The following is an 18,446-nucleotide window of genomic DNA, read 5'->3' as shown; positions in this document are numbered from 1 at the left end:
TAGTTTCATAGGTTATACAATATATTCTCATTAATTTGATATCAGAATACTTGAAATGCAAGGTAGAGTTGGAATTTGAAAAGACTGCTGTGATGAAACCAGTTACCGTTAAACATTGCGCTATTGAGGCAGTGATAGGTGGGTTGGAAAACTGCTAGCTTGGTGGATATACAGACTAATAGATTAACCAGAGACACAGGCAAAGGTGATTCCTGCACTGCATTCTATTGAAAATGCAACGACCCGGAAAGCCAAGTGTCAAGCATTTCAGGCCTTGCTGTTAGTCATCATGTAACACATCAATACATGGGCTGTGTTAGGGTAACTAAGAGTAAGAACATGTGAATGTATACTTGCACGAACACTAATGCCAGCAGCATTGTTAATAAACTTAATGAATATGAAGTACTGATTAAGTCTTCAAATGCAGACATTGTACAGATAGAAGAGACAGTGTTACTCAGACATAAGTGATGCTGAATTTGAAAATGGGGCATGCAATATATACAGAAAGAACAGACAGTACAGGAGAGATGGAGGGGTTATGCTCTTAGTTAAGAAGTATATTAAATCTAAGGCAGTGCATCTATTTATTTGTTCCATAATGATTCCCAGCATTCTTGAAATCCCAAGCACATTGCTTTCTAGGCTGCTGCTTGTTCCAATAGAATCAGTGCAAGAATCACTTTTATCTCTCTCTCTCTCTCTGTGGCTATTGTTAATCTATTACTGTTTCTCCCAAGCTAGCTGTTTTGCAACTCACTTAACACTGCCTCAACAGCATCAAATAATCTTTATACCCTTTCTATTTAATTGTGTCCCATCCCTGTAGAAGCAGTCACTCTTGTTAAAAAGCACAGACCATGCTGTAAAAAATCCTACCCCACGAGTCTTGCACAATCTCTCCAGGGCAGAATTGTTCCACATGGTTCTCATCATATGCTCCCTCCTGTTGTGTCTAGGCAGAATTGCAGATACTTTCAAATTTAACTCTAACTCGCAGCTTTTTGCCAACAATGCCCTGTACTTAAGTAAATATGTAGAAACTGTCTAAAACAAGAGTTATCCCTTCAAGAGCTATCACAATAAAACAATTATACAATGTTGTTTTATTGTATAATTGTAATTAATTAGGTAATTATAATCATACAATAAAATTATTGTAATTAATTATAATTTTATTGTATAATTGTAATAAATACATAAAGAGGGCGTATTTATATTTTGGGATATTTGCTTTTTAAAACAATGTATTGTATATATACATATTTGGTGACCCTGAGGCTTGTCACAGGCTGAAGCTTGCTACCTAGGAATCTAAAATGCTGATGGAAATTTGGCTCGCATTTGTCAGGCAAACGGATTAAATTTTGGTGAAAACCAGTTTTTCTGTGAAAACTGAATCTGAAAACCAAATCCTTTGCTTACAGATTCACATTGGTGGGATGTTAATAACTTTTGGTGTGCTTCCGTGTGCAAGATTGGAAACATTGCACCTATACACTGGACTTAACACTCGGGTGTTATTCCACACTAACTCCAGCATAAGCAGGAGTTAGTGTGTGGCATCCACATCACTTGGCAAAATTCCACCTCTCTGTGTCCACAGGCAATAATAGATGATTCATCTAGTGCAACACTACCAGTTTTATTATTGGAGGCTTCAAGTAGTGAAACCCATGTTTATTCTCAACAGCAGAGCTCCAAAAACCCCATCTCTTCCATCATGCAGTATAAGTGATGTCTTTTGAAGTTATGATGGACATCATGGTGAAATCCAATATTCCTTAAATTTTTGACGACCAAGCTCTAAAATGGTGTTTGCCAGCCTGCTGCTATTAGATAGCTACCAGACTGAGCTTATTGCTGACTCTACTCTGTCAGCTCATGGCTGGAGAAAGTCTGAATGGGGTGTATGCAGGGTGTGGGGGTGTGCATACATTCCCTTCATTCTGAAGCCATGTTATTTTAAGGGACTGGGTATGTCCTTGGTGTGTACACTATATCCAAAAATTTCAATAATTTTCTACTAATGCTGGTGCTCCCCAAGGTTCAGTTCTTTCTCCCACTCTTTTCCTCTTGTATATTAATGACCTGCTTCCATTGACTGTAAATCCTATCCATAGTTTTCCTGATAATGGCACATTGCATTCCATCTTTCAGTTTGAGAAACTTTGCCCTGCACAAACAGTCTTCAAATTCTTGAATATCCACTACCAATTCCTTAAATGCTGGTCTCCAGGTTATTCTCTAGTGGGGTGAAGAAAACTTGGTTAACTTTATCCCTCTAAAACTCAGCCCTATCTTATTTCTTGCAAAGTTCTTCTGTTGTGCTTACCTCTGGTGACACTGATTTTTCTATACAAGATCACATATCTCTATTAGGGATTACCCTGATTTCTAATCTCTCTTGGCATAAGCACATCACAAATATTGCTTCCTCTGCATCTGAAAAACAAGTTTTTCTCTCTTTCACTCTTGGTGTTGCACTTCTTCTAAACAGCTATGCAGGTGCCTCCGTAGCCAGGTGGGAAGGAGCAGCAGTGCGTAGCACACGCTTCTTGATTAAACCGGGGTTCGAGCCCATACCACCAAATACGGAGGATGCGGAAAGGTCGGGGAATGACCACCGCATATTCCCGGAGCAATACGGCCTTAGTTGCTAATGCTCCTAAAAAAAAAAAAAAAAACCATTAAAAAGTAAAAAACAAAAACCAAACCAGTAAAAAACAAAAACCACCTCTCCCCTGTACTTTTATTTTACATACTGAATACATCATGAATGGTCAAACTAAAATTAGGCCATGCTATGTCAAGGAGCTGTGTATATCCTTGCTGTGTGTACACCATATCCAAAAATATCATTAATTCATATAACAGATTCCCCTGTCCACTTTAATTTACATGAATTACATGAATTGTTTAACTAATAGAACAAACTTATCTGCGGAAAGATCTAAACCTCCCAGAAAATTATTTCACAAATATACATGGTCTCAGTTCCAAATTCAGTGATGTCCATTTCCACCTATTGTCTGCCAAGCCCCACGTACTTTTTCTTATGGTCTCAATTATTGGTTGCTTCAACTGCTGCTCATCTCACTTGCCTTAACTATTTTCTCTATAATTCTTTTCACTTCAAAAATGCTGCTTGTGCATATGTCTGGTATGATATTCCTTGTAAGAGACTTCCTAATTTGGAATCTCCTCTGAGTTAAAATCTCTGTCCCATTCTGTGAAATTTATTTGTTACCTGTGTTGTTTTTCCATCTCCACTAATTGCACAGAACTCATTGACTTCCTTTCTTTGAAAGCCAACTTTCAGTCCTGTAACTAGAGAAACTATAAAAAAAGTGAAAAACAAACTAGTCTTTGTCTAACCAGAGAATAAACTATCTTGGTCTGGTAACTACAAAACTGAAGCAAATTCCAGTTGGCTTCAGTTTTTTAGTTACATGGACTGAGCTGGTTGAGATGCCAAGGCTTTTGTGATTATTATTGATCTCACACTGCTTGTTCCTTTACTTACCAGAATACTTTCCTTTCTAGGAATATTTTCCTATCCTTTCTAGGTCTACCCTCATATAGAGACCATGTGCTAACTGGCAGCAGAAGTCAGATGCCATGCTTGAAGTCACAGTTGGGGGGAGTGTTTCTAATGAAAAGCTATTTTTGTCTATATAAATTAAAATGTTATTGGTTGCTGCAAGATATTCAAGCATCAATTGATTAAAAAAAAATTCAGACCAACACTAAATTTTTCAGCATATGTTCTATAAATCCAGGCAATGTGGTGGCCCAATTCCAATTCCATAGCACCACCTCCATGACATCATTTCCTCCTACAGAAACATTTCTACAACTCTGGAACACTAGCTTTGATTCTTGCACCCTTTCCTTCATGAGATATTCTGCTACATAAATCTTTTCTCATCTCTGCCCATTACTTGAAAGTCATACAGTGAAGTTTTAGTAAATGCTAGGAATTTTTTTTTTTTTTTTTTTCATTATTAAATAAAGCTGAGAAGCTTTATTTAATAATGAATGCAGTTAAAATGTAATGCAATGTGTGCATCATCTCATCTATGATTTTATGAATAGTTTCCTTTTCCATGGATTTTTGAATTCTGTGCTGTTTTTTTTTTTTATAAATACACATTTCTGTCAAGTTTTTTCAATATTTATAGGTAATATTTAGAGTGAAACAGATCCACAGGCCAGATAAAACATCCCCTTGTTGGCACAAACTTTTATTAAAAGTCTGTACTGTGTTATTGCAGTTTTCCTGGAGAACCTTTTTGGTTCTGTATTTTTGAAGTCAAGTTAGTAGGTCCAGCAGCACATCTTTTATTTTGCATATATTTTTAATAAGTAAACATATTTGATTATGCTGAAGAAATTTTATAGTATCTTTTAATATTTTATAATTTCATTGCTTGGTTTGTAAGTAGGCCCATTAAGTAATTTGAGTATGTTCACAGATGTTAATGTTTTCCTACCAATCGCTCAATACTTTGTAAATTAAAAAATAAGTCCAATCTCCCATCTGATTTAAAAAAAAAAAAATCCTGAAAGATAATACTATGTAATTAAATGAGTAAATAAAGTACTATTACATTCATTTTTCACATGGCATTTATGATATGCATTAATTATTAATTTGGAAGAAATATTTTTGAATTCTATTCCCATTCATTCCAGCAGAAAGGTGGATTTGTATTAAAAGTTTTGCAAATTCGTATTTCTAAAAATTGGCAGGTATGTAATACTTGCTTTGACAAGGAGAACATGCAGGTATCCTTGGAACCTGAGATAGTGATTTTCTGTTCTTTGTTGTGCTGTAAAATTTTAGCTCTTATAGTTCTATTTAATTCAAAAGAAACTTAAAAAAGATTCAACTGTACTAAACTTCAATTTGCACCTGTATTATGTCTTTAACATCTAAAATAAAAACAGAAGATAATTAAAATTGTTTTGGAGATTAGTAATGAACAAACACTAACTGGATATACTCATAAAAACTTTCTGATCTTGTGTAAGGATCCTAAATTCAAAATGTTTTTATATGAATAAAAATTCCCAGGTGTTGCTTTTTGACATCATTCATCCAACATTTTATAGTTATTATTTTAGAAAATAAATGTGATGAAAATGGTTGTTGCATCTCTAAAAACCCTGTATACATCTTAGAAATTTATTTCATACAAACAAAAACTGTATTTTTAATGATCAGATGATACTTATCCAGATATCTATAATAATCATAACTAAATTAACATATTTTTAAAATATTGAATGATTTATAAGTTGCTTCCAGAATATGAGTAGTAGTAGTAGTTGATAATTAAATGTATACAGTGCATATTTAATTGATGCTTGAATATATGTTGAATTCTGTTCTAATTGGAAGTATTGTGGTGTTTAAGGATGAAGCTCTAGTTTCAGAAAAAGTAGTAGTGAAGGAATTTCCAACTGGGGCATGCCTGACACATGAAGATACTCAAGAAGATATAGCACTTTTTTATGTTGTTTATGGTTCTCTGAATGTGTCACAGAAAACAAATGACAAAAAGGATGAGGTAAATGCAATATATTTATTTTTAATCTATTTAGTCTCCTCTTATTTTTAGTCTCTTATTTTTAATCTAACTAGTCTCCTCTTAGGCCATAAAATATATGTAAGCTAGGCTTTTCTTGCGGCAACAGCAGCAAAAAAAAAACAAAAAAAAACCCCACTGCTAATATAAGTATATCCTCTCTTACCATAATTTTCCTCTTTTTCCATATCTCCCAACTTGCTGGATTTAGACAAAAAACTTGTCACTTTTGACTCAATTTTATCCCTTCTCCATCTCATCATAATGTTTTTTCCATATTTTTGCAATAACATAGTTTTCTTTTTGCATAAAAATAAAAATAAAACTGCTCTAAATGTGTGGTACCTTTTTTTTTTAAAATTTAATTTTTAAAAGGTCCCACATTTTATTTTCATTAAATTAGCTGTCACTATATTGCAAATTAGGATAGAAATATAGAAGAACAGTTCTCTCTAATATGCAAAGCTAATTAACAATATATTTCAGTAAAATTCCAAAGAAAAATAAGACAATTACAAGTTTTCTAGGTTGTAAAATCTTTACAATATATGGAAAATAAAAGATAACATGTTTGCTTTTGTTTTCAAGTGATGAGAAATGCAGTGTAATTAATCAATTGCAAAAACCAAGAAATTGAACATAAGGCTAAGTTCACTATTAGGAAGAAATGCAAAAATAGATGTAGTATTTTAGAGTGACAAAGGTATAGTCCCATGTGGCAAATGTTTATTTACACTATTTATTGTGAAACAATCTTTTTCTGAACTGTGCAGTTATGCAGCCGTATTATTCAGAAATATGATTTCAGACCAACCTAATGCTGTCTTGATAGCATCAGCAAATATTCTTCCAACCTTTCTATTTAAATGTATCCTACCCTTGTGGAAGCACTCTCTCTCCTGTTATCAAGCACAGATCCAGCTAAGAAAAATTTTAACCCATGAGCCTTGTACAGTCTCTCCAGGGCTGAGGTTGACAAGGCTCTCATCATATACTCATTATTATTGTGCCTGGGCAGAATTGCAGACACTTTCAAATTTTTTTTTAAAATTTTTTATTTTATTTTTTTATGAAAACCCTAAACACGAGAGATATTAGAACTTATAGTACTTGGTACTGTGCTTGGGTTGGAGGTTGAGAAGACAAAAGAAGATATTTGTTGACATTAGACTTGAACTTCTGTAGACTGTAATTTTCAGGAAATATGTACGAAGAAAGGTTGTTCCAGAAAACGGCAGTTGAATGAATAAATGAGGAAGATGAAAAGTTGGTTCTGTGAGTTTGAAGTCGGACAGTAAATGGCTGGGGGCTGCACGTGTTTGGACTCTTTTGAAAGAGAGAGATCGGGAATTATATAAGCACAATTCAGAAGAACAGTGCCCATGGAAGTATCTGTAGAAAAGGCATGTAGCAGAAACAGTATATCTATGAGACAGCGAGTGAAGAGGCTGTTAGAGAGGAGTCATTAATTAACCTAACTGCCCTCTTCTGAATGGAATCTAGAAGCCTGAGAGAGGTCTTGGGGGTACCGCCCCAGATGTGGGAATAATATTCCATGGTAGGGCAGATTTGCAATTTGTACAGAGTGAACAGCTGTTTGAAAGAAAAGTAACGTCGAGAGCGAAAGAGAAAACAAAAGTTTTTTTTTTTTTTTTTTTTTTTTTTTTAGATGCAGAGGAAGCAATATTTGTAATGTGTTTGTGCCAAGAGAGATTAGAAGTCAGGGTAATCCCCAAAAGAGATATATCATTTTGCCTAGAAATTGGAGTGTCACCAAAGATAAGCATAGGGGCAGAAGAATCCTTTTTGCATGATATAAGACAAGACTGAGTTTTAGTAGGATTGAAATCAACTACGTTGTCTTTGCCCCACTGGAGAATTACCTCGAGATCGGCATTTAAAGAATTGGTAGCGGATATTCGAGAAGTTGAAGCTGATTGAGCAGGGTAAGGTTTCAAAATGGAAAGTGGAATGCAATGTGCTATCATCGGCAAAACTATTGGATTTCCAGTCAATGGAAGAAGGTCATTAATATACAAGAGGAAAAGAGTGGGAGAAAGAACTGAACTTTGGGGGACACCAGCATTAGTGGAAAAGTAAGAAGACAGAGCCATCTACCATTACCCTCAGTGAGTGATCAGAGAGAAAACTGGATAACCAATTACAAAAAAACAGTTGGCAAACCATAAGATGGAATCTTGTTTAGGAGACCTTTATGCCACACATGATCGAAAGCCTTTGAGATGTCAAGAGCAACTGCTTGTTTCCCCGAACTTTTTCATTCAATTTGTCCATAAATGGGTAACGTAAGCCAGAATATCACCAGTGGATCGACATTGACGGAATCCATACTGGCGATCGTTGATCAGATGGAAGGTTTCTAGGTAGTTTAAGAGTTGGCAATTAATTGATCATTCCATTAATTTTGAAAGAGTAGAAATAATTGCAATGGGACAATAATTAGATGGGAGGGATTTGTCACCCTTTTTAGGGACTGGCTGAATATGAGCAAATTTCCAAGCAGAAATAAAAACGCCTTTGGAATAAGAAAGTGAAAAAAGGCGGCAAAGAATAGGAGTAAGTTCAGGAGCACAGGTTTTGAGAACAAGTGGAGAAATATCATCAGGACCTGGAGCTTTCTTAGTATCAAGATTTGTCAAAATCCTTCAGACATCCTTTTGATGGAAGACAACAGGAGACATTGAATGGAGCATGTTGGAAATGGTGGGAGGGGGGGGTGTTTTACCAAGATCATTAATACAGGAGTTAGAACAAAAATGGGATGCTAGCAGGTCAGCTTTATCCTTGGCCGAAGTGACAACAGAACCAACTGGTTTTGGCAGAGGTGGGAGCAGAGATGGGGAAAAGTTGCGGCCAATAGCTTTGGCAAGAGACTAGAATGCTTGGCTACCATTAGGGCAAGAAGCAAGTTTTCTACTCTTAGTCTGCTCAAAATCTAGTTTGGACTATTAATAACTGATTTCAGTTGTTTGCGAGCTTTGGTGTAGGCAGAAAATGAAACCGAGGATTTGGAAACAAGCCAATTACGATATGCAACGTTCTTCTCTTGAAGAGCCTCAGCACATTTATTGGAAAACCAAGGTTTAGATAAAGGATGAGATTTTAAAGTGGAGTGTGGAATAAGGGATTCCATTCGTACATGAATAATTTCACTGACACAATCTGCACATCAGAAGTTTTAAAACAGTAATCTGACCAAAGAAATGAAGAAAAGAAATCTTGCAGGTCATCCCATTTTACATTCTTGTAATGCCGAACAATATGAGGTTGGGAATAGCCATGAGATAAAGGCTCCATTGGAGAAGAGACAATCACCTAGTTGTGATCTGAGATGCCTAAAGGACCACTCACTTTGACCATGTACTTAGAAGGGTTGTTTGTGAGAAAAAGATCAAGCATGGTTAGGACAATCCTAACCATGCAGCTAACCATGTTAGCTGCATGGTTAGGATTGTCCAGTATTCTTGTAGGTAAATGAACAATCTGTGCAAGGTCATTATTAATTGCAAAAGCCTCAGCATCTCTACCAGCTTAGTTGGTTGACTGGAAAACGGAAGCCAGCTGGAATTGTGAACATTAACATCACCAAGAAAAATTACCTCACTGTTAGGAAAGTTGGACCGGAGAAAGTCAAGTTGCAAAGAGAGGAAGTCAAAGAGCTCCAAGTAATTATTGGAGTTGGGAGATGAATTTGACACAATGGGGTTCAGAGATTTTAAGCCAGAGAAGATCGAAATGAGGAGATTCCAAATACTAAGTCTCTGACAGGGAATATTGGAACAGACATATGCACAAGTACCACCTTTGAGGCGAGAGGAATCATACAGCGAATAATTTGGGCAACTGAGATGATCAGTGATTGAATAAACCGATAACTGAGGTTCTATCAGAAAAAGTACATGGGGTTTGGCAGACTGCAAGTGGAAATGGTGGTTAGATTGGAATTGAGACCACATATTTGTGAAATGAACTGGGAAGTGTTTGGGAGGTTTAGATCTTTTTGCAGATAAGCTTACTCTATTAAATTGATAATTCATGGTGTATTCAATAGTAAAAAAATTGGGGGGGGGGAACATGCTGTATGAAGTAATGAAATTTTTAGATATGGTACTGGACATTATATCAAGGATCTGGGTATATCATACCCAGATCCTTGACATAATGTGACCTCGACAATTCCCCCCCACCCCCCACATACACGCTACTCGGACTCCCTCCAGTCACTGTCTGGCAGAGTAGAGGTAGCAAGATTATACACTAGCTGATCTGGAAGCCTCCTAAAGAGTTACCAATAGGTTTGGTCTGGTGTACTAACTAACTAGTGGCCGGCCTGCGAATACTGTTTTAGCGCGATCCAATCCATTGGCAATCCAATCCAATGTTAGAGCAATCCAATGTTTTGAGGTTATTCTGCGAATACCCTCAAAACATAAGGAAGATTGGATCTCACCATGATGTTCATTATAAACCCAAAAGTCATCATTCATACTGCATGATGGAAGAGATGGGAAAAGGTTGATTGTAACTTAGCTCTGGAGACTAAACATGGGTTCCACCACTTCAAGCATCCAATAAGCAAAGTAGTGATATTCCACCGGTTGATGAGTCATCTGTCACCTAGAAAAATTGAACCCTGACTCATGACTTTTTCTTAACATTGCCCTATACTTGTTAAGTAAGTCAGCAGATCACCTATTCTTAATGTCATTAGTGCCAATGTTTACAGTAATATCACCTTTTTTGCCCTTAAAAGATATCTGGTTTACAACGTCATCAGCTTTTGCCCTTGCAGACATGTTCTGGTCCTGTTCCACCTAGCCTCATTGCACAATATATTTCCCATTTCCCTAACAATAGTTGCCAACAATAGCTGCTTCCTGTGGGACCAACTCATTCTGCCTTGAGCGTTACGACGGTGTTGCCTGATGCCTGAATGCATCTCTGGTGTTGAGGTTGGCAGCTAAGATCTTTATGGTCTCCCAAACAGTTTAATTCCTTTGAGAGCATCCAACCTGTTCAAGCTCTTATAAATACCCATCGCAATGCTTATATGCTTAGGCCAATAGAGATTAGAAGTCAGGATAATCCCTAAGAGAAATATATGATCTTGACTAGAAATCTGAATGTTGTCAAAAATAAGCATAGGAGCAGAACAATCTTTTTTGTGGGATATGACAGGACTGAGATTTCTGAAGGGTTTAATTTAACTAATTTATCTTTCCCCCACTGAAGAATTATCTGGAGATCATTATTTAAGGAATTGGTAGTGGATATTTGGGAAATTGAAGTGGTTTGTTCGGGACAGGTTTCTCAAACTGGGAGGTAGAATGCAATGTACAATCAGCAGTAAAACTGCAGATAGGATTTCCAGTCAATCGAAGGTCATTAATACAACAAGAAAAGAGTGGGAGAAAGAACTGAATTTGGGGGCATGCCATCATTAGTGGAGGAGTTAGAAGATAGAGCCACTTACCATCACCCATATTGAGTGGTCAAGGAGAAAACTTCATACCCAGTTACAGTTGGCAAACCATAAGATGGAAACTTATTAAGAAGACCTTTATGCCAAATATGCTCAATAGTCTTTGAAATATCAAGAGAAACTGCTTGAGTTTTGAAAACTTTTCCATTGAATTTGTAAATAGATTGGTAGAATTACCAGTATATCACTAGTGGATTAACACACACTGATGGAATCCATATTGCCAATCATTGATCAAATAGAAGGTTTCTAGATAGTAGTAGTAGTGGCATGTGATGCAAGAAAGCAAATGTATGAGCTTATGCAGCATCAGCCAAAAAAAAAAAAAAAAATCACACCATTCCTTCCAAATGCCTGTCCAGTTCCTCCTTAAATTTATTCAACCTATCAACGTTCACAACGACAGATGGAAGTTTGTTCCAGCAATTAACCACCCTCTGGCTAAAGGCAAATTTCTGCACATCTAATCTACATCTGTCTTTTCTTAATTTGAATTTATGCCCCCTTAGGTTCGTAATCTGAACAAGTGGAAGGATCCCATCAGAATTCAGCGTGCTGAACCCATTCAAGGCCTTATACACCTCAATCAAATCACCACGCAGGTGCCTAGTCTCCAGCCACTGCAATTTGCAGAACTTTAGCCTCTCTTGATAAGAGGATCCCTTCATTCCCCTTACCAATCTTGTTGCCCTTCTCTGTACACGCTCAAGTAAATCTACATCCTTCCTAAAATGAGGCCTCCAGACCTGTATGCAGTACTCAAGGCGTGGCCTGACCATTGCCTTATACAGAGGGATAATCACCTCCTTATCCCTGCTAGCAAAATTCCTATATATCATTGACAAAAACCCCATGACCTGCCCTGGCAGCCTGTCTGCATTGCTCAGAAAACTTCATAGCTGCCTGCACAATTACTCCCAGGTCTTTCATTTTCTACCACCTTAAGTGTAGTACCACACAGTTGGTACGTTTCTCTGGGGTTACTTCTACCCATATGCAGTACTTTGCATTTGTCAAGGTTAAACTTCAGTTGCCACTTCTTAGCCCATCTGCCCAAATTATTTAGATACTGTTGCAGTAGCACACTGCCATTACTGTCATTAACAACCCTGCCAACCTTTGTATCATCTGCAAACTTCGACACTAAGCCTGATATACCTTCATCAATATCATTGATAAATATACAAAACAACAGTGGACCCAACACCGAACCCTGTGCAACTCCAATAATAACATTAGTCCACGAAGAGCAGCACCCATTGATTACCACCCTCTGTCTTCTCGCACTTAACCATCCTTTCATCCATTGTAGCAACTTACCCTTAATACCATTCTGCTCCAATTTGTACAATAGTCTTCCATGCGCAACAGTGTCAAAAGCTTTCCTGAAATCCAAATATGTGATATCAAAATTATTTTTTGCATCCAGTTCCTTTGTAACCACATCATAATATCCTATCAAATTTGTCAGACAAGACTTTCCCTTAACAAACCCATGCTGTGTCTGAATTATTGCTGCAGTCTTGTCTAGATGATCCTGCAATCCATCTTTAACCAGCAACTCCATTATTTTACCCGGAACAGAAGTTAAACTAACTGGTCTGTAATTACTCCTGTCGCCCTTCGATCCCCCTTTGTGAATTGGGGATACATTTGCACATCTCCAGTCCGTGGGAACCTCCCCTGAGTCCAAGGATGCTCTCAAAATTATGGCTAAGGGTTTGCTTAGTTGCTTTGCCGCCTCCTTTAATATAACTGGATAGATCCCATCCATCCCAGGTGCTTTTCTTACGTTTAACTTCAACAGTTTCTCTTCCACTTTGCTCTCAGTTATTACAAAATCGTTAAGTATCCTGCTACAATTTGATAACCTTCTGCCATTTTCAAACCTTAATAATTCCTCACATGTGAATGTAGATGCAAAATACTCATTCAGTTTGTTTGCTATCTGAGCAGGATCATCAACAGTCGAACGATCGATGTCAAGTGGACCAATCAGATTCATCCCCTTCCTTTTAGAGTTTATATAAGTAAAGAAATCCTTGCTGTTTTTCTTAGCATCTTTTGCCAAGGATTTCTCGTAATCTGCCTTCGCCTGCCTAACCTCCTTTGTAACTTGGTTACAGATCAACTTGTAGCTATCATAGGCTTCTGTGTCACGTGTTAATTTGTATGCATCCCATTCAATTTTTTTCTCTGTTACAAGTCTCATTAGTTCATTTGACAACCATTTAGGCCTAAACTTTGAACAATATTTCTTAATACGTATGAAACTTTTAGTAGCATCCACGATTAATTCCTTAATGCTTTCCACTTAGCATTTACTGTTGGTAACATCATCAGCTGATCCCACTGTACAGAATTTAAAAACTGTGGGAGACCACTGTACTCACCTTTACGGAAGCAAAAACCCTTTCCTTTACCCCTGATGGTAATTAAATCTTTAAGTAAATCCCACATCAGTACACTGTGATCACTGCCATCTAGTGGTTCTTTTATCTGCAAATTCCTAATACATGAATGATCACTGCTGATAACCAGATCAAGAGTATTACTTTCTCTGGTTGCCTCTAGAACATGCTGCTGCAGAAAACAATCATCCAATAAATACACAAATGTCTGACTAGTGTGTGAGTGCCCAACCCACAAGTTCCAGTCAATATCTTGGAAGTTGAAATCCCCCATTATAAGACATTCCGATTTACTAGCCCACTCTATTTCTCTGTACAATTGTTCATTGTACTCATTCGAGTCATTAGGCCTATAACACACTCCTACTCTTATTTTTGCTTTCGCAGTGCTTATGTCACACCAAACTGTCTCAACAGTGCACTATTCATCTATATCAACTGGATGCACTTCTTTTGATTTTATGTTTTTCTTAATTAACAGCATAACACCTCCTCCCTTCCTATCCTGTCTGTCCTTTCTGTACACATTGTACTCTCCAAATTCCAGTTCGGCATTTCTTATATCTGTGTGACACCCCATCTCTGCTATCCCAACAATATCCGCCTTTGATGTCTTGACCAACACTTCAAATTCATCAAATTTATTTACTATACTTCTAGCATTGGTATGCATGCAAGCATACATGCTCCTACTCCTATTTTTTGTTACCCTAACACATCCCATATACCCACCTGTTCCACGATGACTGCCACCTGTCCCTGAAACCCCCAACACCCCACGCTCCAGGTCGCTACTTATTCTAATAGGAGTTGTGCAAGAATCACCTTCACCTCTGCCTACGGCTACTGTTAAACTGTTAATCCTTGTATCCCCCCCCCAAGCTATCAGTTTTCCGACCCACCAACACTGCCTCGATAGCATCAGCAAATATTCTTGCACCCTTTCTATTTAAGTGTATCCCATCCCTGTAGAAGCAGTCTCTCCTGTTAACAAGTACAGTCCAGGCTGAAAAAAATTCTATCCCTTGAGCCTTGCACAGTCTTTCCAGGGCCGAATTGATCGACAAGGCTCTCATCATATACTCCCATCTATCGTGTCTGGCCAGAATTGCAGACACTTTCAAATTCAACCCTAATTCACAGCTTTTTTTCATCATTGACCTGTACTTGTTAAGTAATTCTGCCGGTCTCCTACTCTTGATATCATTAGTGCCAACGTGTACAACTATATCACCTTTTGTGCCCTTAAAAGATGATAACCAGATCAAGCTCTGCTCTGCTCTACAACGTCATCAACCTTTGCCCCTGGCAGACATACCCTGGTCCTGTTCCATCTATCCATTTTACAAAGGATAGGTGGAACAGGATAGTTTAGGAGTTGGCAGTTAATGGATTTCTCCATTACTTTAGAAAGGCTAAAAGTAAGTGCAGTGGGATGATAATTGGATGTGGGGGATGATTTGTCACCTCTTTTTAGGAATTGGCTGGATATGAGCAAATTTCCAAACAGATAGAAAAAAAAAACACCATTGGAATAAGAAAGTGCAAAAAGGTGACACAAAACAGGAGTAAGCTCAGGACCACAGGTTTTGAAAACAAGTGGAGAAATAACATCGGTACCTGGCCACTTCCTTGGCATCAAGGCTGTTCAGTATTCTTCTGACATTCTTTTGATGGAAGACTACAAGAAGCATTAAATGGAGTGTATTGAGAATGGTAGGAGGTGCTTTACCAAGACCATTGATACAATACAAGAGTTAGAAAAAAAGTAGGATTCCAGCAAGTCAGCTTTATCTTTAGCTGAGGTTGCAATAGAACCATTGGGATTTAACAGAGGTGGGAGAAGCAGTGGACAAAAGTCACGGCCAATAGCTTTGGCAAGAGACCAGAATGCTTGGCTACCATTAGGGCAAGAAGCAAGTTTTCTACTCTTAGCCTATTCAAATCTAGTTTGGACTGATTAATAACTGCTTTACAATTGTTTTGAGCTTTGGTGTAGCCAGAAAATTAATCTTGAAATTTGGATGCAAGCCAATTGCAGTATGCAGTACTCTTATCTTGAACAGTCTTAGCACATTTATTGGAAAACCAAGTTTTAGGTAAAGGATGAGATTTTAAGGTGGAGTGTGGAATAAAGGATTTCATCCTTACAAGAATTTCACTGACACAACCTGAGCAAACAATGACATCAGAAGATTTAAAACACTGAATAATCCAACCAAGGGAAAGAAGAATAGAAATTTTTCATATTATCCCATTTTGCTTTCTTGAAATGCCAAATAACATGACGTTGGAATGGCCATGAGAGAAAAGCTACATTGGAGAAGAAACCTCAGATCACCAATTTCTGATCTGAGGTACCTAGAGCACCACTCACCTTGACCCAGTACTTGGAAGGGTTATTTGTGGGGAAAAAAATCAAGAGTGTTGGCTGTATGTTTAGGATTGTCTGGTATCCTGGTAGATAAATGAACAGTCTGTGTGAAGTCATTAATTGAAAGAGCCTCAGCATCTCAACCAGCTGGGTCTGTGTTATACAGCGAATAATTAGGACAATTGGGATGAGCATTGGTTGAATAAACTGATATTTGGGATTCTGTCAGAAAAAGTAAGTCGGGCTTGGCAGACTGTAAGTGGAAATGGACATCATTGTGATTGGAACTGAGACCAGGTATATTTGTGATATGAACAAGGAAGGTTTTGGAGGTTTACATCTTTTCACAGATGAGTTTGTTCTATTAGTTTGACTATTCATATATTCAGCAATAAGAAAAGGTGGGAGGTTGTATGAAGTAATAAATTTTTGGATAAGGCATACACTTGACAAGAATATACAGGAACTCCTTAACATGAAGTGGCCTTGACCATGTTTCCTGCATACACACTACTTTGACTCCCTCCAGTCACTATCTGGCAGAATAGAGGCTGCGAGATTGTATAATATCTGATCTGGATGCCTCCTACAGTTGCCAATAGGTTCAATCCAGTAGACTGTCTAGCAGCTGGCCCTGCGAACACCACCTTATAGCTATACCCTCAATGTAGTGAAGATTGGATCTTGCCATGATACCCATCATAATCTCAAAAGACATCAGTCATACTGTATGATAGAAGTTATCAGGGTTGTAATTGCACAGAACAAAAAATAAAGCAAAAGAACTTAAATACAGCTTATTATATTTCCTGATGACTGATAATTTACCTGTTTTTGTAATTAGTTGCTGCTGCAGATAATGAGTTATCATTAATTTTGAAGAAAGGTCTAGAAATGCAGTTTAGATATGGCTTAACAAGTTCTGAGGCATTATGATTACAGCCTGATCTATGTTAAAAATCTTGCAGTTTATTTTTTTATTATTTTTTTTTTATTTCTGAAGTTGGCACATATGCATTTACGCCTGTAATTGCTAACTGGGGTCAGTGAATTGCCTGAGTTATAAAAATAGGCTGTGAACGAGATTGAGGAAAATTCTGCAATCAGCACAAGGTTAGTGGTGGAGGTAAATTTTTCACAAGAATCCATATGGAGGATCCTGTGTGAGGAGCACCAACATTTTTATCTGCAATGAGTGCTGACCATAGTGCCAAATGATTTTCCCCCCACACATTGCCAGTGGTTTATATTACATGTTGATCTTCACTTCATTTTTTCCTTTAGAGCAGAGATGCAGTTTACTAGAGAGGGTAACATCACTTTCCACAATCAACACCTGTGGGCAGAGGAAAATCCTCATGAGCTCATTCAGTCTTGACATTAACAATAGTTCAAAGTTTATGCCAATATTGTTGGACTTCATGTACTGCCATGGAGATTGGAAGTAATAGTTAATGAAATTTTTGAAAGTGATCTGCCTGCATTGCTCAAAGATGTCCTATTATGGACAAGAGCAAATATTTGGTTTATGCATGAATTGGCTCCCTCACATTTTAGCATTACCACTCATGAATTGCATAATACTTTTAATCCTGGCTATTGGATAGTTTGAGGTGGATGACTACATAGTCTCAGTATTTATCAAATTGAATCCCATGGATTTTTATGTGTGGGCACATCTAAAAGTGTTAGTCATTCAATTCTGGTTATGACAGTGCACTCACAAAAAGTCTTTGCAAGCACATTATGGTTGGCTGTCATACAATTCAGAAATATTTCTGTTAATTATGAGTGTGTTAGTTAGTGAAGGTGTGTTGACATGTAATCTGTTTTGAACACAAATAGCTTTAGAACAGTCACTTTTTTAGGACACCCAAGGGTAGCAGCATTGTGGTACCTCAGTGAGGAAGCATTCCTTGACTTATAGATATATAAATTATTTTCATTGTTTTGGTGAGCTGAATTTGCTCCCCAATTTTAGTCTGACCTTTTGGAATCATACTGATTAATAAAAACATTTTACCAATCAAATTGCATATCAAAATCACATTTAAGAAATGGTGGGAACTGGATTGAAAAGCTTTGCAGATTAACAAGATTAGTTATGGATAACAGAGGGTCATTACATTGAGGTATATAATCTGAAACTAAGCATCTGTGCCATCTGATGAGAACATTTACAGCTTTAAGAGAGTTGCACATACTGAATTACTAAATACCAATGATAGGGGATATTCTGTTTTTCATGCAGCATAGCTAATAGATTTAAATTGAAAAGATGTAATTACAGACTCGATGCAAGAAAATTTTCTTCCTACTCTGAGTAATTATTGTAATGAATGCCTGCATTTTTACAACTGGAAAGTTTCTGCAAATCTAAACGATTGTAATCTTTTAAATAAAATTTATTAAAATAAATAAACAAAACATACGTATATGAAATAAATTAAAAACAGTTAACAAGGGATATATTTCTTACAGTTCCTGTAGGCAGGTCCTCCCCCCCCCAATTTTTTGTGCTAATGTTTGATTATTTGTTTTATTAATGCTGCAGATAGATG

At 37.2% G+C, this 18,446-nt stretch overlaps 1 protein-coding gene across 3 annotated transcripts in view; it reads left to right on the top strand.

Moving 5' to 3' along the window:
* The window catches only part of sws (patatin like phospholipase domain containing sws), a 469,178-nt gene that overhangs the window by 175,249 nt on the left and 275,483 nt on the right, over positions 1-18,446 (top strand). For 2 of the 3 annotated variants that reach the window (XM_090369180.1, XM_090369179.1), the window contains exon 13: positions 5,427-5,579. The exons of the other annotated variant lie outside the window; for it this stretch is intronic. In XM_090369180.1, coding sequence (XP_090225306.1) covers positions 5,427-5,579 — 153 coding nt within the window. The remainder of the gene's footprint in view (positions 1-5,426; positions 5,580-18,446) is intronic. 3 annotated transcript variants of the gene reach the window in all.

Source organism: Mastigoproctus giganteus, chromosome 3 (assembly GCF_048544385.1).
Source record: "Mastigoproctus giganteus isolate SK-2022 chromosome 3, ASM4854438v1, whole genome shotgun sequence".
Classification (NCBI taxonomy): domain Eukaryota; kingdom Metazoa; phylum Arthropoda; class Arachnida; order Uropygi; family Thelyphonidae; genus Mastigoproctus; species Mastigoproctus giganteus.
Note: the sequence above shows the minus strand (reverse complement) of the source record. Positions and strands in the feature narration are given on the sequence as shown.